Source organism: Saprolegnia diclina (assembly GCF_000281045.1).
Source record: "Saprolegnia diclina VS20 unplaced genomic scaffold supercont1.28, whole genome shotgun sequence".
Lineage (NCBI taxonomy): Eukaryota > Oomycota > Saprolegniomycetes > Saprolegniales > Saprolegniaceae > Saprolegnia > Saprolegnia diclina.
Genome location: NW_008246095.1, coordinates 466,959 through 491,508, shown reverse-complemented (window position 1 = coordinate 491,508; position 24,550 = coordinate 466,959). Strand labels below are relative to the sequence as shown.

At 61.8% G+C, this 24,550-nt stretch overlaps 4 protein-coding genes across 4 annotated transcripts; 2 read left to right on the top strand and 2 right to left on the bottom strand.

Annotated features, from left to right (window-relative positions):
* Window positions 1–272: 272 nt before the first annotated feature.
* On the top strand, window positions 273–4,434 carry SDRG_09037 (hypothetical protein; the record flags this gene model as incomplete). Its single annotated transcript, XM_008614948.1, has 7 exons — window positions 273–695; window positions 743–2,129; window positions 2,173–2,261; window positions 2,311–3,329; window positions 3,373–3,488; window positions 3,536–3,900; window positions 3,943–4,434. 7 exons carry the CDS (start codon window positions 273–275, stop codon window positions 4,432–4,434), a joined length of 3,891 nt encoding a protein of 1,296 aa, XP_008613170.1.
* SDRG_09036 (hypothetical protein) lies at window positions 4,384–5,413 on the bottom strand. The gene has a single exon (XM_008614947.1). It carries the CDS (start codon window positions 5,319–5,321, stop codon window positions 4,482–4,484), a length of 840 nt encoding a protein of 279 aa, XP_008613169.1. The 5' UTR covers window positions 5,322–5,413; the 3' UTR covers window positions 4,384–4,481.
* A 743-nt stretch (window positions 5,414–6,156) lies between these two features.
* On the bottom strand, window positions 6,157–7,056 carry SDRG_09035 (hypothetical protein). The gene has a single exon (XM_008614946.1). It carries the CDS (start codon window positions 7,028–7,030, stop codon window positions 6,260–6,262), a length of 771 nt encoding a protein of 256 aa, XP_008613168.1. The 5' UTR covers window positions 7,031–7,056; the 3' UTR covers window positions 6,157–6,259.
* Window positions 7,057–8,213: 1,157 nt separating this feature from the next.
* SDRG_09034 (hypothetical protein) lies at window positions 8,214–24,538 on the top strand (the record flags this gene model as incomplete). Its single annotated transcript, XM_008614945.1, has 28 exons — window positions 8,214–8,492; window positions 8,539–8,617; window positions 8,666–8,922; window positions 8,982–9,125; window positions 9,253–9,606; window positions 9,650–9,769; window positions 9,824–9,868; window positions 9,926–10,005; window positions 10,053–10,097; window positions 10,144–10,418; window positions 10,463–10,618; window positions 10,660–10,988; window positions 11,037–11,231; window positions 11,275–11,489; window positions 11,537–13,512; window positions 13,565–14,003; window positions 14,049–14,839; window positions 14,892–17,060; window positions 17,111–18,909; window positions 18,961–19,401; window positions 19,445–19,618; window positions 19,673–19,870; window positions 19,922–20,479; window positions 20,528–20,725; window positions 20,777–22,074; window positions 22,118–22,304; window positions 22,349–23,801; window positions 23,858–24,538. 28 exons carry the CDS (start codon window positions 8,214–8,216, stop codon window positions 24,487–24,489), a joined length of 14,886 nt encoding a protein of 4,961 aa, XP_008613167.1. The 3' UTR covers window positions 24,490–24,538.
* Window positions 24,539–24,550: the final 12 nt, after the last annotated feature.

The window sequence follows — 24,550 nt, the reverse complement described above, 5'->3', positions numbered from 1 at the left end:
CGTGGGACGAGGTCGGAAGCGCCGTCGTGTCCCACGCAGAAGCGTTGTGCCAACGCTTGTTGACGGCTAGCTTCCTCAACCCTCTTCATCTGGCGTTGGCCTCGAGGCAGGCCAAAGGTGTTCTCGTAAGCACTGTGTTCGGGTAGCCGTAGCCGAGTAGCTGGTTGAGGTTGGTAGCTGGTTCTGGTGTGGTGCAATGTGGGTGTTTTTAGCCAACATCTGCGACTGGTGAAATCCGCGGATCCGGTCGCTAGCAACTACTAGTACCCGCCATGTTTGCGTCGCGGAAGAGCTCGGAGGACGGACCGCGCATGGGCCCTGAGCGCGACGCCGACTCGCTGGGCGATGACGAGCACGACGTGCTGCGCAAGGCGATCGCGTCGCCGATCGACGACGAGGCGGTGGTCGCCCACGTCGCGACCCTCGTGCAGCTCTGCCAGCTGCGGCACCAAGCACAGGACGCGCGCACTGATCCATTGGGGCTGAGCCTCGGCGCTGGACGGCACAAGGACGACCGGACGTACCTCAAGCATGTGGCCGAGATCCTTGCCGACTTGCGTCGCGTCCGCGTCGACGGCGCATCGCTCGTGGCCATGTGGGAGTGCGTGCAGGACCTTCTCAGCCACCGGTCCGCCGACGCCCGCGCGCTTGCATTTGACTTTATCGACACGTGCTTTGACTTGCACGCTGACCGGGTACGCCTTGGACGCTTGAACGATGTAGGTATCGACGACCCTTGTAGGCGCTCATGGCGCTGCGCACCTCGATCTTTCGCGCGCTGCTGCAAGGCCACGGCGACTATAGTCGGCGGCAAAAGAGTCTGCGCCGCGTGCTGCAGGACGGACGGCTCGTCGGCCCGTTCGCGACCGACCTCGGACCGTACCTTCTCCAGCTGCTGCGCGAGTCGGACGCGCAGAAGGATCTCCTCTCGCTCCTCCACTGCATCGTTCGGCGCTCACCGCATGCGCTCTCTCTGGAGGTTATCACGGAGTTTGCTGTGACGCTGGCCGCGCACTCGGACGTGGCGTGGACGCGCGGCGACACGGACGTGGGGGAGCGCTTCCTCATGTTTGCGTCCAAGCTTGTGGCGCACAAGCTCGATCGCGCTGCGTCAGCACCCGCGTGTCTCCAGACGATCTGCGGACTGGCCAACAGTCTGGCCGACCTCACCTGGGGCGTCATCAAGAAGCTGCTCTTGGGCCCGAGCCGGCACCATACCCTCCACGGGCTCCTGGACCTTCTCGAGACGAAAGCGACGTCGCCGTACGTCCAGCGCGGCGCCATCTACTTTCTCGCCATGTCGTGCTGGGGCTGGAAGCGCATCACGGAGCTCGAGTTTGGCTGGGCCACGATTTTGCAGAGCCACCGGCGCGCGCTCGAGTCCCACCACGTTGTCGTCGTCCAAGAAGTGGTCGTCTCGCTCCTCCGGCTCGTCAAAAAGTACGGCGACCAGCTCTTGGTCGAGTGGCGCATCATCTTTGACTGCTTGTTCGCGCTCCAGCCATGGGTGCTCTCGCCGGACCGCCCAGTCGAAATTCGCACCAACCTTCTCGAGACGCTCGTCCTCATCGACAAGCTCGTCGACGCCGACCAGTTTCAAGGCGACGTTGATGCCTTCCTGGATGTCGCCCAAGTGTACCTCGCGCAGTGCCCCGAGCCGCTCCTTATGCGGCTTGTGGCGCATCGCGGTGCGGCGTGCCACCCCGTGACGCACCCGCAGTGGTCGAGTCACCTCGCCGACGTTTTGACGCATTTTTACCATGCCACGGCGGTGCCGTCGCCCGTGCGGCTCGCAGCGCTGCACGTGCTGTTCGAGACGCTGGACGCGAGTCGGTTCCTTTGCGAAGACCGGGTCCTCGAGGAGTTTCTTCTGCCGGCGCTCGAGTGTGTGTACGACGACCCGAGCCCGGACGTGCGCTCGTCGGGGCTCAACCACCTCGCGCGCGTCGCCGAGCACGTCGAGACGACCAAGTTTCACGCGCTCGTCGATATCTTGCACAATGCGGTCGTCGCGTCCAAGTCGACCGACGCCCAAGAGATTGGCGTCCACGCGATCGTCAAGCTCTTTGAAGTGTGCTTCTTGCACGTCCCGCTGGTCCGCGCCGTGCGCACGTACGAGCTATTGACAGGTACACATGATGTCTTATCTCAGCGGACAAGGGGATGCTGTAGGCTACTGTGCGACGCACCGGCATGTGGCCGTGCGCCGGACCGCGGTCGAGTGTCTCTTGCGTCTCTCGACAGCCAACGCGTCGTACCAGGTACATACTCGGGTCGCGGCATCAACGACTGTACATCCCAATACTCTAGATGCAATTGGAGCTGCCCCACGAAACCAAAGTTTCGCGGCTGCTAGTGTCGGCTCGGAGTGCTGTCTCGCATGGTCTGCACATGGCGTGTGTGCCGGTGGCCAAGGCTGTCGTCGCGCTTCTGAGCCTCGCGAGCACAGAAACCCACACGGACGTACTGGAGCTTGCCATCGCTGCGCTGCGCAAGATGCTCGAGAACCGGTTCGTGCTCCACGACGTGAACCTGAGCGACATGGCGCTCAAGCTCGTGTCGTGTGTCGAGTGCCGCGCGTTTGGCCGCGCTGCGATCGCGCACGGACTCGCTGCCGACGTGAGTCCGAGCGCATGGCGGCGCGCGGCGGCCACGTACCTCGATCGCGGCTTTGAGCTGCTCCTGCTCTTTGGCAGCACGGACGCCCAGCTCAATGCGGCGGCGCAGCGCCGACTCTTCTTAACATTTGTCCACGGCCTCGACCTGCGCCCGTCCGTGGCCGCCTGGCCGGCAAATGGCGTCCCCACCGCCCCGGATATGGCGCTCCAGGCCGCGGAACGGGCGCTGGCCCACACTGTGACCTCTGGCCTCGGGACGCTCTCGCTCTTGATGCCGGACGAAGCGGAGAGCGTGCTTCCCGCCATCGTCGACGCGATCGTCCAACGAACGTGCACCACGGACGACGGCAGCTTTGTCCCCGACCTCGTGTGCATGGGCCTCGAGCTGCTTCTAAACTTGTTTCGAGCGCACCGGACGCGAGCACTGGCCGAGGTGCAGTCCGATGCGATTTTGCACTTTGCGCTGCGGGGACTGCACTTGCCGAGCGCGCCAAAGCGCATCGTGTACAGCGCCTACATGGTGCTCGCACACTGCTTTGCCTGCGCGCCCGTGGCGCTCCGGGGCGCGTTGGCCCACGCCGCGGTGCCGTTACTATCAAGTCCAGACGCGCCCGTGCTGGACCAAGTCGCCATGGACTACATCAAGTCGATCGCGTTTGCACCGGCAACGCCCGAGCCCGCGCCCCGCCTCTTGCCCGCGCCCCGCCAAGTGTGCGTGCTTACCATGTGCCGCCGTCGCTCATGCAGCGCGTAGATCGTGGAGCTTTCAAAACACGATCGTGACGGTCCGGACCGGGCTCGGCGTCACACAGGTCGTCGTCCGACGCGCGACCGGCACCCAGCGCTACCGTCTCGACACATCGCCCAAGGGTAGGGTCGTACGCCGTCACCAGCATGTTCATAGCCTCCTGTGGTAGAGGAGGCGCACCCGCTCCATGTCATGAGCCAGCTCTTTGACATCAACCCACTCGTGGCACACCAGCTCAGCGGCTTGGACGAGCTCGTCGACGGTGACGGGCTCACACGGGCGCTGAGCGTCCTCGATCTCTCACCACCCTACGAGACGCACAAGATCGGCGTCCTCTACGTGGCCCGCGGCAAGGCCAACGAGAAGGACGTGCTCTCGGTCGTCGGTGGTAGCCCTCGCTATGTGCGCTTCTTGCGCGGTCTCGGGCGCATCGTTCGCATGGACGCCATCGACGGCTACAACGGGGGCCTCGACACGTCGCCGAACAGCAGCGACGGCACGTACGGCCTTATCTACCGCGACTCGTGCCTGCAGGTAGGTGGTTGTCGCGGTTCTTCGGCGTCTTATGGTCACCAGGTTGTGTTTCACGTTCCTACCATGATGCACGGACCGCTCTCCGAGCCAACGGAGAACGACGGCACCTCGTCGCCGTCATTGTCGAGCGCCGAGGACGGCGACGGACGGCGACACAGCAAGAAGCGTCATCTCGGCAACGACTTTGTGCACATAATTTACTTGGACGACGTGCACAGTGACGTCGCGGACGAGCCGGTCGTGTCCGGACACTTTACGGACGTCCGTATCGTCGTCCAGCCGCTCGACGAGTGCCCGTCGTTCTACCGCGTCCGCGTCCTCTGCAAGCAAGACGGCCTCGTGTTTGGTCCGCTGAGCGGGACACAAATCGTGCCGGCGCTCTGCGTGGCCGAGGCCGTCCGGCTCACGGCGCTGAACGCGAGTTTGGCCTGCCGCGCGTTCCACCACGACCGCATCGAGTTTGTGCTCAACGCAGAAGACCGCCTCAAGCAGATCAAGCTCATTGGGCAGCGCTGGAAAGTGCAAGCGTCCTAAGAATGGCGGCGTCCAGGGTCAAGGTAGAGAGTGTCGATTGTCGTCGTTTAATACTGTTGCGGCGGCGGCGGCGGTGGCATGCTGTACATGGGCGCCGGTTGCTGGTACATCATGGTCGCCGGCACGGGCGGGGGCTGCTGGTACATCATGCCGGCGGGCGGCGGCGGCGGCTGCTGGTACATGGTGTGGCCCATCTGGGGGTGCATCTGGGCGTGCATCATGGTCGGCGCGGCCGGCACGGCCGGCGTCGCAAACGCAAACCGCGTGTGGGGCTTGATCTTGCTTGGGTTGTTGGACGCGAGGAGGCGCTCGGCCTGCGACCCGTGGCGCTCGCTCTGGCTGCCCTTCTTGTATGCGTACTGGACGACGATCTGCCGGTTGCAGAGGTACTGGCCGTTCATGCACTCGATCGCAAGGTCCGCAGCCTCAAACGAGTCGTAGGCAACAAAGCCAAAGCCCTTTGACTGCTTCGTATCGACGTCGCGCATGACCTTGGGCGTCTCGATGATGCCGCCAAAGACCGAGAAGGTGTCGTAGAGGAGCTTCTCGTCGACGTCCGGGTCGAGGTTGCCGAGGAAGAGGTTGGCGCCAATGTCGAGCGTCTTCGTGTCCTGCGATGCCTTCTTGACCTTGATGATCTTGTTGAAGAGCTGGATCATGTTCATGACCTTGGTCGCATACTCGGCGTCCTCCTCGGTGCGGAACTCGACAAAGCCAAAGCCGCTGTGCTTGGACGTGACCTTGTCGCGCGGGATGTGCACGTTGACGACGACGCCGACCTGCAGCATGAGCTCCCAGAGCAGCTCCTCGGTCACCTTCTCGTCGAGGTTGCCCACATAGACGGTCGCCTCCTGGTTGCGCTGTTCGATGGCCGCCGACGCAGACATGGCTTTTTGCACCACCCCCCACACGCACCACCGTGCTTTTCCAAACGTTTCGCTAGGGCCCCCTACCTCAAGATCCAACCTCTTTGATTGGCCATTAATTACGAAATCCGAGGCGTGGATTGGCCGACCCCATCGACTTTCGAGAAAGGACCGATCGTCGACCGATGCAGCTCCGAAAGTCCATACTATCGCGACGAGTCCCGATCGAGCCGATGCAGTCGGGTAGCGAGGCGTGATAGTGCAGCCCGGAGCTTGGCTCTGTACTAAAAGGTGGATTTTTAACCCACAAGTGGTGCCAAAGACGACCAGAGTCCGTACTAGCAGCGGGAGGGTGAGAGTGTATCGACGCCTTGTCGAATTCGTTATCGGATGGGACTACGTAGAGATACTACTGCATGGGAAGTGCGGGGATGCTCGCTCGAAGGATCCAAAAACGCGCTGTCCGCGCGATCGTGGATGGCAGCCATCTTGAAGGGGACTTGAACCCGCGCTGGCTTGCCCCCGATCCTCCTCCGCGCTTGGAAGGCCGTGCAGTGGAGCGGTGATCGCGCGTTGCGCTTCATAAACGTGGGCCGCGCAAATCCACGGCGCCTGCAACCACCCAAGAGGCGACGGCGCCAAGTATCGTATATGGATGACGCTGCTGGAGCCTGCGACGTGCTCGCACCCAATCGTCGAACGCTCGTGCGTCCTCGGTGCCGCAGACATCTCCTGCACTGCCTCTGCAACGCTGTGTACTACAGTACGCTCATAAGAGGATCGGCAAAAGCTCGAGCTACCTCCTCGTACCTCCTCGTACCTACACCCCGACGCCGTCGTACCGAATGCGTTGACCTGATAGAGACGTCGTGTAAACCGTGTTGAAGAAGCCAACCCCGTTGGACTTTAGCTTTACATGGTCGTATATTGGATATAAATATAAGGATGGGCGATGACAACTACTTGGTGGGTTTGGGGCGGCGGCCACCGTGCGCCCAGCAGAGCCCCTTGAGTTTGGCATCTTTTTGGCAGCCGTCTTGCTGGCACTGCCGCTTCCCGCCATGCAGGTGGCAGAGCCCGCGCATCTTGGCGCCGTTGACGCAGCCCTCAAACTTACAGCGGCAGCCACCGCCGTGCGTGATGCACTTGCCGCGGCTCACCGCCTTGTTGCGGCAGCCTTGGATGATGCACGCGCCGCCACGGGGTGCGGTTTGGACGGGCGTCGGGCGCTTCATGGGCCCTTGGATCATGCTCTCGAGCGGGTTGGTGCGCGCCATGACACTGCGGTACCACTGAATGTTCTTATCGGACGGTCGAACGTGCTCCGGGTGCAAGGTGCAGAGCGGCGGCAGCGTCGGTGCGCGAAAGACGGGTGAAAACACTTCCTGCTGGTGCTGGTGCTGGTGGTGCTGGTGGTGCTGATCGTAGGACGGGTAGAGGCCTTCGGGGCTCGTCGGCGACGAATTACCCGAGCCTTCCAACGTGTACTTGTTGTGCACGGCATTACTCTCGACGGCGGTCGTTGTCGTCGTCGGCGGCGTCAAGATGAAGTGGAGGTCCATGGTGTTGTGTACTGGGTGTCGAGGCGGTGGCCAAAGAGGAAATGGCGTGGGTCCATCAATGATGCAGCAGGCTGCGCCATCACGAGAGTGGCTACTGCAGAGTTGGACGACCGACCGCCCTCCTCGGCGCCGTTGGCATCGGGTAAACACATGGTGCAAGCACCACATCAGGCGAGATGCAACCTGGTCGCGCGACGCCCTGGTCGGTGGACGATACTGTACCATGCGATACCCTCTAGTACTTGATACTCGAGTATCATGCTAATAGGAAATGCACGTTTATACACTATGGGAGACCTCTCCAAAACCAATATATTCGCCAAACGAATATGCACCTGCACAGAAAGGCCAGGAGCAGAGTCGGCCCCGCCAAGATCGTGGATTGGGCAGGCACGGCACCGAGTCGGCAGGCGACCGAGTATGCAATGCCACGACGTCCCACGCCAGCGCCTATTGGGGCTTGCACATCTGCTACTCGCGTTCCGTGTGCCGACATGTGCTCGGCCGCTTCTCCGGCGCCGCTGCTATGCACTTGCCACACTTGTATGCGTGGCAATCTGGTTATTCCTGCGGCGCGAGAGGATGGGTTCGCGACGGCGCGCCTTGGATGGCACTGGCAAAGCATCCTTTGCGCAGGATGGTCCGCAGCTGCAGCGCCCGAGTAGCTACGCAACTGCAAACAGAAGTGTGCTCATACACACTGATTTTATCCAGGACGGGGCAGATTGCCGTGTCAATTGCCCCAGCTGGCAGTGTCGTAAGCGCGACGAATCTTGAACGTGAGCACGAAGGGCCATCGCGTCTGGTTCTCGCCCATACTTTGCGCCAGTGGTTGCTCTCCGAGGGTGGGACGTCTCCTCGGTCCACGCGCACCTTGGGTGGGCAAGCAGCAGAAACAAGTCGACGCCCGACGTTGACGTGGGCCTCCGCACCAAAGCCCCATCCAGCGCATTTGCATAGACAAGATGCACTGCGAACCTTCTATTCCGCGTCGCCCACAATGGCCGCGTCTTTGGGGTCTTATCCAAATCCGAGAGGCACATGCAGCAGAGTCTGCTCTACACGTACAGTACTAAACGTAAGCTCGACGATCGCCAGTACAAAGCTACTCGTTGCGTCAGACTCGGCGCCTGACCACACGCGTTCGGTGGCTGGCACCAACTGGCATCCTCCCAAAGATCGTGCGTCGGCCAATCAGGTGCCGGTATTTTCTTCCATACTTGTTTCTCGTGCAACGGCGCGCCGGTTCGCGATCGCCCAAGCGTCGCGGTTTAGGGCTCACCACGCGCGCGAAACGACCCTTCGATTTCGGGCCCCAGTCTGCATTCTCCGAGATTCGATGGCGGCCACGATGCTGCCGTCGCACGGCACCATCATCCTCAAGGAGGGCTACCTCATCAAGCGCAGCAGGAGCAACAAGCTCGTGCCCAATTGGCGCCGGCGCTACTTCCGGCTCCAGCCCGGCGAGCTTTTGTACTTTGAGTCGCCGCAAGAGGTCGCGCCGCGCCGCCGCATTCCCCTTGGCCTCGACTCGACCGTCTCGCTCACGAACGACCAAGGCTACAACCTCTGCTTCATGCTCCAGTCGACGCCGACGTCCGACAAGTTTTACGTCCAGGCCGCGACCGAGGTACGCCATGTGCTACATTGAACTTCGTTTGATGCAAGTGGTGCAGACGGAGAAGAAGGCGTGGGTCGACGCCATCTTTGAAGCCCTTCGCCGCGCCAAAGACGTGCTCAACCAGCCCGACCCGAGTACGTGCGCCCGGCCTCGCTGCCCATAGCCCTCACACTGTCACGTAGGCGCGATGCTGCGACCCAACTTGGTTCACCGGCGCTCGTCGCGGACACCGACGCTGCAAGAGTCGGTGCACCTCAACGTGCGCGTGGCCGCGGCCAAAGGTCTCATTGCGGCCGACGCGCGGGGCACGAGCGACTCGTACTGCGTCGTGACGCTTGTCGACAAAGGCGGGCACCTCATCAACGAGACAAAGCGGCAGACCAAAGTCAACGGGAACGACCTCGCGCCCGTGTGGAACTTTGACACGGTCTTTGGCGACGTACGTCACTCTTGTCGATGACAGGTTGTGCATTGTACTATAACCTATGATTTGCGTAGAAAATCGACTTGACGCTCGTGGACGAAGTCCGCTTCGACCTCTTTGACCAAGACTTGTACACCAAGGACGAGTGCATCGGGACCGTGTCGGTGCCCATGGGCCTGTTCAAAATGTCGGTCGCGAGCGCCACGTCTTCGGAAACCGTACGACATGCGATGTACAATATGTCATTGACATTGGCGATAGGTTGACCACTGGTTTCAAATCGCACCGCCGCCCCAAGGCGCACGCCCCACCACGCATTTGCTCAACTTGGGCCAAAACACAAAGGTCCTCGACGAGCGCGACCACGGCGAGCTGCACGTGATCATGAGTCTCTCGGGGGAGAAGCTCCCGGCGTTTTTCCAGTCGCTCGAGCGCAGCCACCACTCGCCCAAGAAGGAAATGATCGCCAACAACTTTGACGAGACCGACAACCGGCTCGAGGTCAGCGTCGTCTCGGCGCGGGGCCTCGTGTACGTGGACCCGAAAGAGAACGCGCCGTCGACCGCCATCAATCCGCTCGCCGAAGTGCACGTGCTCGACGTTCACAAGCGGCTGCTCCACCGCGAGACGTACCGCAGCGGCATTCAGTTCCGAACCATCGCACCCACGTTCTCCGAGTCGTCGTTTGTGTGTGGCCGCGTACGTGGCAAGATTGTCATTCGTATCTCTGACACCCACCTAGCATGCCCCCATCGACCAGGCCGGGTACGTCAAGGTCACGATCCTCCACGCCGAGCGCGGCGACCGCTTCATCCCGCTCGGGTCGGTCACCATCGATCTCAACGAAGTGTCGGCCTACAAGGTACGCGTCATCGACCTGCTAAAACATCTTTGGACTAATGCGGCGAATGGGCAGTTGGCCAAGTGGTATCCGCTCGAGTCGGCGCCCGGTCCCGACGACGTACGGCGTTGGAGACGCAAGTACCTCGTCCTCAGCCTCTTGGAATAGGTGACCAAGCACGTGGGCGATGTGCGCCTCCAGCTGTGTTTGATTGGCGAAAGCCGCGGCGAGAAGCTCCAAAGAGAAGCCACGCGACGGTAGACGGCGCCACGGACACGAGCAGCAACTCATGCTGTGTTTCTAGTGCGGTTACGGCGGCGGGGCACACCAAAACGATCGAGCAGACCGAGTACGACCATACTGCATATGCTAGCGAATTAACACGCTGGCGGTAGGCTCGACAATGCGCAGTTCCAAATGCTCCTGGCCGAGCGGCATTTGGACGGCGCCAAGATCGCGTGTGCGGAAAAGGGGTATCAAGTCCGCCACCCGAGCTTTTACGGCGTCAACGGCTACCTCCACGGCGCGCATGCGCAGCTCGTGCATGCCAACCGGCGCCACCAAACGCCCGACCATGTCTTCCAGAACCGCGGGTCCATCGAAGGCTACGCGCTCTTGGACGTGGCAATTGTCGGTGTTCAAAACCTGACGGTGGGCGACCGCGCGTCCGGTACGAAACGTGTACTATGAGACATGTCGTCACATGTTGTCTAGTCTTGCCGGTGGGCACGTACGCCAAGCTCGAAGTTGAGCCCACGGTGGCTATCATTGCGGGCAAGAAGGTCTCCAAGCCGTACCTCGTTCGCAAGGCCAAGAGCCCCAAGAAGTCATCGACGCACCGCGTGTTGCAGCACCCGGAAGACCGCGATGGTAGCAAATCATTCGCTCGACACCACATCACACTCGAATAGATTTGAACGGCGGCATGGTCCGGCAGGCGATCTGGGGCAAGAAGCCGCTGACGGCCGAGGTGTCGCCGGCGCGGCAGCGCCTCGGGAAGAACGAGCAGCGCCATGAAAAGGCCGACGTCATGGTCGACGATCGACCGTACTTGCGCGTGCGCATCGTGTCGGGGCACAGCCTTCTCGCGGGCGACATGAACGGCTATAGCGACCCGTATTGCACCATCTTTCTCACCGACACGCACGACGTGCCGTACAAGAAGGAGAAGAAGAAGACCGCCGTCGTGAGCAAGACGCTCAACCCGGTCTGGCAGCACGAAGAATTTACGCTCGGTTACGTACGTAGTTGCACGTTGTATCAACGACGTATCAAGTGGTTTGTCTAGGACATTGACCTCAACGACGCCAAAACGCTGCTGGTGCACGTCAAGGACCACAACAACATCGGGCACGCGACGCCGCTCGGACGCGTCGAGATTCCACTCCAAGACCTCTGCCAGGGCTCCGCGACGACGACCTCGATCGCGACCGTGGCCATGACCAAGCGCTACCGACTTGTGCCCGAACCGTGGATGAAGCAGGTCGGTTCCACGTTACTGACAACGGAGTCCGAAAAACGCATAGGAGCGCGTCGACCTCGGGGAGCTTTGCCTCGAGACGGAAATGATCGGCAACGCCACCGTGCTCGCCCAGCTCCTCGTGCGCCAGAAGCAGCTCGCTGCGGGGATGCTCTCATTCCACTCGTCTCATTCGCTCATGGGACCGGGAGACGCACCGCCGACGGACGCTGCCGTCATGGAGGACGAAGAAACCATCTTTACGCCCGGCCAGCACATCCGGTACGCATGTCGTACGTTTGCCTTGGAAAATGAAGCAATGTATGCAGGACGTACTCGACGCCCGGCAGCGACCCGCAGTGGCTCGGCGACCGCTTCCAGCTCCAGCTTGCGTACCCGGCCCTATTGACGGACTCGGTACCCAGTGTCAAGTACCGGGACGAAGGTTTCGAGTACGACGTCCGCGTGACGGTGCTCTGTGGCCGCAACATGCTCAACTGCGACCGCAACAGCGAGGCCGACCCGTTCTTCACCATCTACCCGGTCTGGCCCACGGGCGAGGTCGTCCATGCGGCCAAGCAGCAGTCGCTCACGGTCTACGAGAGCCGCAACCCGGTCTGGCCGACGACGTCGTTTACATTTGGCCACAGCTTTGACGTGACCAAGATTTCGCACTTGGCGATTCACTTTTACGACCGCGATTGGGGCGACCTCGACACGTCGTGCCTCGCCGCACTCGGCGATCCGAGTGAAGTCAACAACAGCGCGTGGCTGCCACGGCATCTGCTGCACAAGGTGTCGCATGCCGGCGACGTCGACAAGTCGGGAGCGCGTGACATGCTCGAGTACGACCAAAAAGTGCTGGCGTTCCGTCGGTGCGGCGCGGGCGGCAACTACTTCCCCGGGCGCGTCCGCCACTACACGCCGTTCCCGGCCGATACGTACCTCGTGCTCTTTGACGACGAGCTCGACTCGATCGCGCTTCTCAAGAAACTGCTCAGCTACGATGCCATGGGCGAGATCATGCACGTGCGCAACGACGGCACGGTCGACGTCCAGCTGCTTGGTGAGAAGAAGACATACGTGCCGCGCGTTCCGCTCCGCCTCTTGACGCCAATCAAGTCGTTCCCGCCGTCGGTCGACACGACGTTGGCGGCCAAGCGCCCGTCGGCGGCCGCGCCGACGCGGGCGAAAAAATGGGCGTCCGTGCGCCTGCATGTGCTCTCGCTCGCCGAGATGCGTCTACCAGAGAACGTCAACGCCGCGGTCGTCGTAACCCTCTTGGCGGCGCCCGATGCCAAGCATGTCATTGTGACACCGCTCGGTGAAATCGTCGGTCTCGCTCCCGAGAACGAGACAGCAGCGGGGCTACTGCCACCACCACCGTCGCGCGCGTCCTTGCCGCCGCCCGAAGCACCGAAAACGTACGTCGTGCCGTCGGCGCACGGCGCCGCGCTCGCGCACGTCGACCCACTGACGCTCGAGGGACCACTGCTCGATGCGACCGACGCCTTTGTCTTCCGCATCGTCGACCAAGGCAGCGCCAAAGAGGCGACAAAAGGCTCGACGCGGGTGCTCGGCATGGCCAAGCTCGACGTGCAGAGCCTTCTGGAAGACCAGCCAAACCAACACCTCAAGATCTTCCCCGAGAAGACGCTGTCGTTTGACACATTTTACGGCGTTTTGCAAGCCCGAACGAGCTGCACGCGCCGGCCAGTCGACGACGACGTCATCGAAGAGAGCCTGCTGACGTCCACACTGGACGAAGGCAAGAAAGGCCTCGACGAGTGGTACGCTGATGTGCTTCGAAAGGAGGCCGAGACGTCGCTCGGCCTCTCGCTGCGGTCGCTCCTCGAGCCGGGCAACCACGTCGAGCTCTCGTACCTCGCACGGCGCCAAGCGCTCCGCGGTGCGCTCTCGGCGCGGCAGAACCGACAAGTCGACAACCTCGGGTTCGCGCTCAACGCTGTGTACCGGCACATTCTCAGCGTCCTCCGCGCCATCGAGCTCTTTGACGAATACGAGGGCTTGTCGCACGACGATCAGCGCAAGTTCTCGGCCATGCACTGCGTGAGCGCGCTCGGCGACGACGACGAGTGGCTCTACCGGCGGCTCAACGACATGCCGCTGCACGTGCGCAAGAAGACCGTCGTCGACCTCGAGATGCATCTTCTGCAGCTGGCCGGCGCGACAGCACTGCCCGAGGTGCCGCTGCCCGACGCCAGTCGTGACGAGTGGCTGCGCGTGCGCACGTTGCGCTGGGAAGCCATCAACGAAGTCGGTGATTTCTTGCCCCTCGAGCGCGGTACGGTGCCGCTTTTGCGTCAAAGTATCGGTGTATCAACTCGCATGAGTAGGGTTTGTGCTCAAGTACGCCGCGTGTTTTACGGGCGCGGGGCTCATCTCGTGGATTCTTCGGCTCCCGTCGGTGCTCTGGAAGGACGGGTGGACCGCGTTTGCTGTGAACGAGGTCATGGACGACGACGCGCTCCTGATGTGGGAGGACCCGTCTCTGTTGACCAACACGGAGGCCATGCAAGCGCCCGAGAGCCGCGAGCATGCGCTCGTGTGGCTCAAGGCGCTCTTTGACGCCGGCTACATTGAGAGCGTCTCGGACAAGCGCGACTTTGCCGACGGGGACGATCGGTACTACCGGCTGCACGGCCTTGAGCACGAACGCTTGCACCAAAAGCGCAAGGACAGCACGTTCCCTTTGGACTTGGTCCAGGAAGTCGACTGCCAAACCAAGAGCAAGGGCGAGCTCTTCTGCAAGCGGCTCACCGACCACGCGAGCGGGTATAGCACTACCATATATCGTGTATCTCATTTGCTATGACGTAGCTTTCTTGGGACACAGAGCACCGTCTCGAGTCTGATCGGATCGGCCGCGACGACGGTCGAAGCCATGACGAACTTGAAAGTGCCGCACTTGACGCTGCCCAACGTTGCGAATGCGCTGAGTCTCTCGCCGCAGTTGTTGTGGGACTGGAAATACGCGCTCTTCGTGCCGGGGGCCAAGCACGAGCACAAGTACATTTACTTGTACGACTCGGTGCACGCGACGAACGCGTCGATCGTGATCGATCTCTCGGGTGCGCGCACGTTGGTCACGTACAGCAACGCCAAAGTCCATGGGGACGACTGCTTTGAAGTACGCTTCCCGACCTTCTTTGCGCCCGACCCGATCACCAACAAGCTGCGCAAGCTCTCGGACGCCGACGTTGAGGCAGCGTTCGCGTCGGACGTCAGCCACAGCATCGTGCTCAAGGCCACCGACTCGCAGGTGTGGGTGCAGGCCATGCTGCTCGCCGGTGTCAAGGTCGTGCTCGAGAAGCGCCAGAAAGTCCTCTTTCAGCGCCTCAACAACACGGTTCTCGAAGCCAAGTGCGTCAAGGCCAACGTGCCGTTCAACGCGTCCGACCCCGAAGGTTGCTTCCAGCATCTCATGAATGCAGTGTTTGGCCACGACAAGGCGAGCCAGCACTCGTCCGACAAGCAACTCAAGGAGCTTCGGTCGCGGATTCGCAGCGAACTCAAAAAGACAGCCGCGCTCAAGGAGCCCGTGACCGCCAAGTACGGGCAGAGCGGCATCTTTGACCCGCCACCCACCGACGCACGCAAGTTCACGCGCAGTATGTCCTTGTCTAGTGTCTCGTCGAACATGTATGTATCGCATATCGGTAGGTACCGAGTACCCGGCGCGGATTTACAAAATCGCGACACCGTTTACGGACGCCAACTACCCGTGCAAGGTGCTCTACAAGCTCGAGGCGGCGCCGACACGCATGCAGTTGCTGCTGAAGAAGTATGGGATCTCGTCGCGCGTCCTGTGGCTCGAGCAACCCAAGGCGATTCGCGACCTCTTCCTCCTCTACGACGTCGAGTACCACCACAAGAACGAGACGATCATCGAGAAGCACCTGTTGCGCGAGGACTTTCACACGATGGACGGCGACCTCGACCCGCTCAAGGTGCACAGCAAGTGCGTCGACTTGAACGTGGTCTTCAAGCCCCACGATCTCGAAGGCTGCGTCTCGCTCTTCACGACGTACGAGAACGGCGAGACGCCAATGGGCCGGTTCCGCATCCCAATTCAAGCTCTCTCGGACACACGCGAGCTCGACTGGTGGTTCAAGCTCATGCCGGAGCGCGGTATGCTCCAGCGGCGAGAGCTCGGGTCGATCCGCGTGCGCATCGAGATGCGCAAGCACCCGTCCAAGACGTGCATGGGCAGCCTCGCGCTACCGCCGCCGGTCGCGCAGCGCATCGAGAAGGCAATCACCACCAAGGTCCACGGTCAGCCAGAGTCGTGGCTGCGGCGCAAGCGGTCGGGCGCTGCGGCCGTGGCCAAGCCCAAGGCGCCAGTCCGATCGGTCTTGCACGTTGACATTCTCGAAGGCCGCAAGCTCATTGTGAGCGACATTGTCACGTCCGACCCGTTCGTGCAGCTGTACCTTGTCGGTACCAAGAGCGGCAAGGACGAAGAAGTCGCTTGCGGCAAAACTGACATTGTGCCCAACACGCTCAACCCCAAGTGGACCAACCAAGGGTTCACGCTCGGGCGCGGCGACGACGTCCGCCTCGACGACAAGAAGGCGCTTATTTTGCGCGTCTTTGACCACGACTCGCTCTCGAGCAACGACCCGATGGGGTGTCTCCGCCTCGAGTTTGATAAGGACCATCTCGGGTACATTCGCCGCCTCAAGCTGCACCACGCGGGTCCGAGCGGCAAGGAGACGCCGACGTGGCTGGCCCTCGACGACAATGGCGAAGTCGAAGTCTTTGAGCGTCTCATGCGCGACACGAAGGCTGGACAGCTCGCGTGGGCGAAAGCTCGTGGCAATTCCGAAGAAGACGGCATCCTGGGTCGTCTCCGCTTTCGCGTTCAAGTCACCCACTGCGACTTTACCGATGTGCCCGAGGCGACGGCGCCGGCGGTCAAGGCCGGAAGCCCCCTCAAGCCGGGTGCGTCGACGGTTCGCGCCAACCCCGCGCACTCGGACCTCACACGCTTCGGGCTTGAGCTCACGCTCCAGAGCGTCTATGGCAAGGACAAAAAGGCGACTATCGATGACGCCAGCCTCGCCGGCTTTACCCTTGCATTTGCCCCTCGAACGCGCGAAGGCCACCTTGTGAGCTACGACGTCCTCGCCGAGCAAGCGACCCACGACGGCAAAACGCCGCTTCTCGAGCGGCTCTACGAAGTCATTTTACTCGGGACCTCGTACGACGTGACGCGCGTTGCGTCCTACGACGTCGTGTTGCACCACACTGAGCGCGGTACGTCACTTCTCGGGTCGCTCGTCGTCTCCACCACGCTCGCCAACGCGACACTCGAGATTGAGTGCGTTAACCGCGACTCCAAAGACGTCCTTCAAAAGGTCGTCGTGACCTTTACCGCGTCCTACTTGGGGCTGCACCGGGCCGAGTACGTCGAGCGGGTCCTCGCCGAGACGTATGCGTACGCCGGCCTCGACTTTGACCCGCGCGCGATTGCGTCGCTTGGTCAAACCGCCGAGACGTTCCTCTGGGAGGCGTGCCATGTGCCCGTGGTGGTGCCCGGCGAGAGCATCTCCAAGCTCCTCTTCCAGCAGCTCACAAAGCTCTCTGAGAGCACGCGCTTGCATTGGCAGCTCACGCCCAAGCTGCTCTTCTTCCTTCTTCATCACAGCTTGTCGCGTGGGAAAGATCGTCTCGCGTACGAGTATACACTGCCGCTCGACGCTGTCCTCGCGCGCTGGTCGGCGGTGCTGAGCGCCGTTGCCGAGGCCAAAGGGCAGCTCACGGGTCGTCTTCATGGTGAGCTCACGCCACGCTTGATTGCTACGCTCTCGACACTCTGCGACTGGACCGGTACGCGTGCAATGTGTTTGTATGGCAAGGGTCGAGTATGCTGACTGTAGGCGGCGACACGGTCATGACGGCGGCATCGTCGCACGACACGCCGCAAACCTTGACGACGCTGCACGTGGGCGATACGGTCCACGCGCACGTGGCGCCAGCGCTGGCGCTTCTGCCGGGCGCGGCGGTCGACGTCCGTTCCAGGGACAGCACCGCGTACATCGCCGGTGTCGTCGCGTGTACGTACGCCGACGCCTTTGTCGATGTCATGTGTCCGCCAATCTCGGACGACTTGTCCCCGCTCACCGAGACGAGCGTCGTGTACGTGCGCACGCCAAATGAGGAGTGTACGTGGAGCAACCTCCGGTCGGCTACCGTGACCGACATCAAGGCCAACGATGGAACGCCATCGTACCGTGTCTGCTTCGACGACGACAACACAGTGGCTTGGCTGCCGAGCACCGAGCTCTACACGTATCGTAGCCGCGTGAGCGTCGAACATGTGAGTCCGCTACTGCTGCCCAACACATACGTCCGCGTCGTGCACGACCAGAGTAACCGGGCGGCGCGGGTCGTGCGCTCGGTAGGTGGCGCGCAGTACGAAGTGGCGTTCGTCGAAGGCGGTGGTGCGTCCAAGACAGTGGCGCGCGGCTACTTGGCGCCACTGCCGACGCACCTTGTCCGCGGCATTGTATCGTGCGTGCGCACGGTGGAGGACGGACCCCCGGTGTACGACGTTGTGCTCGACAACGCCACCGTCGCCACCAATGTCCCGCGCGATCTCTTGCGCTGCGAAGACGTCGCGCTCACGACCGATGCGCTGCACCTCTGCGCGGCGTACGTGCCAACCATCAAGATAGGTCCCACGTCAGTGGTAGCCGACTCCATCTGCAACCTCTGGGGCGGATCGTCGGTCGTCCAGACGTACCTGGAGCTGCCTTCGCCCATCCAGAGTGTCGCCGTCCGCGACGTTGTCACGGGGGCCGTCACGCTACTTGCCCCGCGCAACGAGTCGGCACCGACCTCCTTCGGACAGTACCACGGCTACGTCCTCGGCACGCAGTGGGCCGACGCAGACAAGGCCAAGGCGGCGGCTGTGCGCCAGTTGTCGGTCAAAGAACTGTCGCTGCCACACCTGCTCTCGTTGCTTCTGGCACCGGTGCCGCACGTGTGCCTCACGGGCACGTTGGCCATCGCCGGTGCGAATACGGTTGCCTTCCATGCCGCAATGAGTCAGTGGACGGCACCGTCGCAGCTTCTCGCCATCGAGATGCGCCGCGTGCTGACGCTCATGGTGCACGCTGCCTTGCCGATCGACGAGGCACCTACCGCGCTGACCATCGTGTCGATCACAAGTGTCTTGGGCGGCAAGCCCGTGACGGACGTCGTCTTGCGCGAGAAGGGCACGGTCTCGGCTACGTACAAGAGCACGAGCAAAGCGCTCACGAAGGTGCCGATCGAGAACCTCCAACTGCTGATCGACTTTGAGGCGCGACTGACGCTTCCAACGAGCGCAGAGGCGTTGGCGACGGTGGCGAGCGGTGCGCTCGATCGTGCCAAGGCGGTCGCCGACGCTCTGCACGCGCAAACTTCGCTCGCCTACGCCGATAGCAGTGCTGGTACGTGGTCGTTCGACGCCGACGAGATTGCATGTGCCGATGCAAACGACACGCTCTCGATTCAAGTCGCCAAGCGCGGCAAGAAGGACGAGTTGGTCCGTGACTGGTCGGCGCCACCGACGAGTGAGCTCGCGACGTTGCCACTGGCCGACGTGCACCTACTCGTGACGACGACCGACAACAAGGAGCACGATGTTGCGCTGGCGGCCTATCACCTGGAGCAAGAATGCGACTTGCGCCACGTACTTTGCATAGGACACTCGATGCATATGCTCATGCGAACATGGGATTAGGAGCTCTTGCCGCGCTTTCAAGCATCGCTGGTGGCGGCGCCGAGACCGAACGGCACGGCGGTTGTCCGCTTCCACGATGCCAAAGACGCCACGAGCGTTGTCGACGCAAGTGACATTGCTCTGGACGCAGTGCACGTCGATGTACTCAAGGCCCACGACCTGCACACAACCAAGTCGACGCGGAAGGGCTCGGTTGGCGACTTCATGGACGAAGAGATCTCGGTGCGGGTCTTCCTTATGACGAGCGACGTACCGTCGAACGCCGGTGGCAAGAACCGCATCGGCCTCACCGTCAACGCCGACGGCGCGATTCTCAAGGACCTCAAAGGCCAAGAGTACCCCAAGAGCACCGAGAACGTTCGGTCGGCGCACAAGGAGCACCACAAACCGTCGGTGGACTGGGAAGCCGTCAAGAAGACCAAGCGCTTCACGTTTGGCCAGGTACATCAACACGATCGAACCCTGTAGTGATTTGCGATGCTAGCCTCGCATGCCGCTCGAGTACGCGACTAAGCTCGTGCTCGAAGTCATGACCTCCGGGTCGGGGGCCGTGCTCTCGGGGCCAACCCACACGACAGGCGCTGCGTCGAATTTTGCATCGTCGAGCAACTGCCTCGGGTTTGCGACACTCGACCTCGCCACCTTGCCAAAGCATGCTGTAAGCCAAGCTCCTCCAAAGATCCTAAGCTCACGAAGACTCGTATCTCTGTAGAAAGAGGTGTCGATCCCATTGCACCGAAAGGGCCACCCCGAAGACCGCGAGCCGCGTGGGAGCCTGACGCTTCGCGTGCAGCGGGAAACGCTTCTCACGGTCGGCACCACAGTCCACGTTCGTCGGTGTGCGCCGTTGGACAAGTGGGTGCTCTGCCCCCACGAACTCGTCTTGCGCAGTCTGCGCTACAAGACCAAGGTACCACGACTATGGCATGTGGTGCATCCATCTCTAACGCGACAGCGATAGCATGCGGAGCGCGGCTTGGTCGAGAAGCTGCATGGCGAGGTGCTTGCAGCTGCCAAGAGTGTCGAGCACGAACACGAGGTGCAAAAGCTCTTGCAGCTCGTGCGCCTCGACGACGACCAAGTCAGCTTTACCTCGCGGACGGTTTCGGTCGTGCTCAAGCCGCGCCAGGACGCGTCATCGTACGTGGCGGTCGTGCCGCCCATGACGCTCTCTCAGGTGAGCGCGGCCGACGTGATCGCCGCGGGCCGAGCGACTGCCGATGCGGTCGTCGAGATGCTCTCGCCGCGCCACAAGCACCGGCGGCTCAAGTGGTCGGCCGACTTTGTTGAGAAGAAGCCAAGTGACACGGAGCACGTGGTTGCCGATCACCGGTCGCCGTTCGAAGTCGCAACCGACCGCCTCCGAAGCACGCTTCTCAAGCTTCACTACGTCTCAACAACCAAGCTCATTCCGATGCTCGACAAGATGGCGCTCCTCAGTGTGTCGCCGAGTGCCGATTTCGTCGAAGCCGAGCGTATCTTGACGTTCTTTGAAGACGAAGTCGACGAGTTGGACCATGTTTGTCCATTCTAGACTTGAGATTAGGGATCTCATGCAAATGCGTAGGACGATGCCAAAGCGTTCGAGCGGCTTGACAAGAAGACGCGTGTCGCCAAGCTCACGCAGCTGCTTGGTCGGCTTCTCAAGGCGTACGTCCGCGTCTCGATCCTCGTCGACCACGAAACTCGGGGTAATGTCAACCACCGCATGACGGACGAGGTCGTGGGCATGGCCATCATCCCGCTGCTCGACCTCCTCGACCAGGTACGAATCTACATGCATCGCAACAGCGTCCAACGCGAGTCTATCTTTTAGCGCCAACACAACCGGCAGTACCAGCTCCATCTCGACCGCAAAGGCAACGACGGTCTCTACGCCCGCGACCTCAAGAAGGCCCTCGTGCACGTCAAGACCAAGCTCTCGTTCTCCGAGCTCTCGATGCTCGAGACTGCGATCCGCATTTTCAAAGACTTCAAGGCAAACTACATCGACACGTTCGAAGTCGCGCGGCGCCGCGTGACGGCCGCGGTCGTCCCGGCGCAACGCCGGCGCTGGCAAACCCTCATGGGGTACCTCGAAACCCTGCGCGAACAAAGCGTCGGCAAGATGCACTGGGAGACAACGCCGACGCTGCTCGAGCACGTCTGGGACATTTTTCTGTCGCACAAGCGGCAGTTCCCGAGCCAGTTGCTGGCGTTTGCGCCGCAGATCGTCGCGTACCGAGACGCGGTCGTCAAGGTCCACGCGCGCTGGGTGAACCTCCAGCCGATGCTGCAAGAGCTGCTCGCGATTCAATCGCGTGTGGCCATTGATGCGACCCGGACGCCCGACCTCTTGGAGTTGATCCAGAACCAAGTCGAAGGCCTCGACGTCCTCCGCCGCAATGCGTGGGACCAAGTCGAAGACAAGTGGCTGAGTCTGCGGGACGTCCTCGAAGAGCTTGTGGGCATGCAAGAGCGCAACAAGCTGCACATGGCCCGCGCACCGCTGCTCCTAAAATTTGTGAGCGACCACTGCTCCAAGGGGCTCAACCCGCGCCACGCCGACGCGGTGGCCGCAGTTCAGTTTCGCTGGATCGCACTCACCAAGCACGACGGCCCGATCAACGAGCTGCGGCTCATGGAGACGCATGGGCTGCACTGGCGCCGAACGTACGACCTCCTCCGGCTCCTCGACGAGCAGTGCGAAGGGTTTAGCGACGTGGATGCTAAAGCGCTCGGTGCCGTCAAGGAGCGCTGGGCTCAAGTCGAGCACTGGCTCCATGACTTTCTCGAGATGCAGCAAAGCCAAAAGATCCACTGCAAGCAGACGCCGTATGCGCTGCGCAAGTTCCTCCTTATTCGCGACCACGACCTCGTCCGCTCCAAGGACTTGAGCGTCGAGCACGACCACGAGCAGGTCGAGGGCATGCTCGAGTGGTACGCGCACGAAGAGGCCAAGCGCGAGCTCATTCGCCTGCCCCACCATCGCATCACGACGGACATTGCGCGCGACAACTGGCTCAAGTATTCCGAGAACGGCCGCGACGCGCGCCTTCTCATCACCAAAGATGAGATGCGCATGAATGCTGAGAACGTCCGCGCAGCGCTCATGGACCGAGGCGTGCTTCCTGCGTACGTGCTGCATCTCCTCTTTCGAGCGCCTCACGGTGTGTAGGTCGATGCCGTGGCATGAGATTGCTCGCATTCGCAAGGCAACGGGGCAGTGGCCCAAAGTCGTGCTGGACGAGATTGATGCATTGGACGCGGCCGTCGATAAGAACGAGCTGTTGCGCAACCCTGAGCGCGTCGTCGAGCTCTCGACGGTGCTCGAGGACGTCGGCAAAGGCGACTTGCTCTGGAAGGTACTTGGAACGGTGGTCGGTTCTTGCGACTCAACATCGACTAGGTCAAGCACTGCGTCAACGAAAACAAAGAGACGGCAATCCCAAGCACGATGAAAGACCTCCTCTTCGAGTGCCAGCGCCGGGGCTTGGCGACGACCGAGCTCGACGCGCTCCTGAAAGGACTCGCGACGACGTTGCAGAAGGAAGAGCTCACGCGACGCACCATTCCCGTACCGGCCAACGCGAGCTATGAGAAAGTGTGTTCGATCCTCGTGGCGCACCAAGTCACCGAAGTGCCGCTTCCCGTCAAGATTACCGACATCCAAGACGCTCTGGTGGCGCGTCACTTGGACAAGAAAGGCGACGCGCAGTACGTCCGCGGCGTCCGTGTCAACACCGTGTCCCACGGCGCGCTCGGGAATGGTCCGTCGCCGCTCGGCATTGTCGACAGCCACGTCGAGCTCCTTCGGAAACAACTGCTCATGGAGGCGATGCGGAAGCGCAACTCGCTCATCAAGACGTTCCCAGTGGCGTCGCCGGTGTTGTTGGAAGAGACAGCAGACGTCGTCGAACTCGACATGAGTGGCAACAACGACGCGCTCGTCGACCGCTTCCACGCCTTCCTCGTGCACGAAACGTACTGCATCAAGCTCGCTTCGTACGCGGCCTTGGACCGCTGCGCGCGGGCACTCGTCGGTGTGCCCCGGGACCAGGTGCTGACCAAAGAAGACATGGCGCTGAGCCTTCAAAAGTACAAGGCGCGGCTTCCGGCCACGGCGTTCACGCGTGACGAGCTCCTCGGTGCTGCCAAGTCCCGTCTCATCAATGCGCCGACCGAGAAGCTCTTGGCGCAGTGCCCGAGCGGCGGCAACGCACCCGCCATGGCCTACTATGCCGCGCTCCGGACGACCGCGATCACCTTCCAAGAGAGGTTGCCGTTCACAGGGCGCGTCGCGACCAACCTCGGTGCCGTCGATGCGATGCCGTTTGAAGTGCCACGGGAGCTGCTGAGCACGACGGCGCTGCCACTCAACCGGAGCAAGCTCACATTGGGGTACGTCATGGTCGACTGGCTCCTCGGCAACGACGACACGCCGGTCGAGCTCCGGAGCGCGAAAAGCAAGTATTACCTCCAGCGACTGCAGTGGGTCTCGGCGGCGCTGACGATCCGCGACCGGTGGTGGACGCTCGGACGCGGCTGGTGCGATCTGCCCAGTGACATTGGTGTCGGCGTCAAGGTCCTTCTGGATCAGCTCATTTTGATGGCCGGCGAGAACAAGATGCACATGACCAACGCCGAGCGGCTGCTCAAAGAAATCAACGAAAAGTGCTTCGAGCTGCGCCTCCGTGAGAACGATGCACTGGAAAATATTCTGTTTCGGTTCAACGAAAACATGGCGCTGCTCGAGGAGCTCGTCGAACACGCCGAGCGGTGCATCAACAATCGCAAGCTGCACTCGGAGCGCACGCCCGAGCTTCTGCACCTCATCCAGCAGCACTGCGTCACGCCGAAGGGTACAGCTCGATAGGGACTCACTATCTATGACGTGTATCAACCGATCGGCATGTAGGGCTCAGCACGCGACACCAAGAGGCGTACCGTGTCGTGACGACGCACTGGCTGCCGCACGGGCGACAACTCGAGGAGCTTGTTCAAATGCACAAGGAAGGGACGTTCAGCATCCATCGGACACCTGAGATTCTCGAAGAAATGGCGCACCACACCGAAGGCATTGCCGGCTCGAAAGAGATCATCAAGCCCGCGGACGAAGCCGAGAACAACGACGCGTTTTCAGCGGCGCAGCTCACCGAGTGGCGCAAAGGCCGTCGCAAGTCGATGCTCAACGAGCTCCGCCCGGGCCTCTCGATCGAAGAGCCGGAAGTGTCGGCACCGATTTCTACCGAGGTCGAAACGTGGAAGTCGCTGTCGCCGCCGACCGCCACGAAAGCCAACGTCTCCCCGCTCAAGCGCTCCGTGACGTGGTCGTTTGACGCCGAGGCGACCAAGGGCGAAGCGTCGCGACCGGCGCTGCCCATCTTTCAGCTCCAGCACAAGCTCCAACCGCGCAAGGCGACACTGACAGAGGAGGTGTGCGAACTCATCAAGTCGCCGTCCAAGTGGTTTGAGCCCAAGAAGAAGATTGCGCGGATTCCGCCCCGGCTCTTCTTCCCACCCCAAGTCGCCCGCGACGATCATGAGTAGCAAAGACTTGCAACTGCATATTTCAAAATCAAAACCGGTGCATTCACGAGCCATTTGTTGC

What these genes read in the sequence shown, in the direction of transcription:
- SDRG_09036 (XM_008614947.1), bottom strand. Translation starts at nt 5,321, where the DNA reads ATGTCTGCGTCGGCGGCCATCGAACAGCGCAACCAGGAGGCGACCGTC.
- SDRG_09035 (XM_008614946.1), bottom strand. Translation starts at nt 7,030, where the DNA reads ATGTGGTGCTTGCACCATGTGTTTACCCGATGCCAACGGCGCCGAGGA.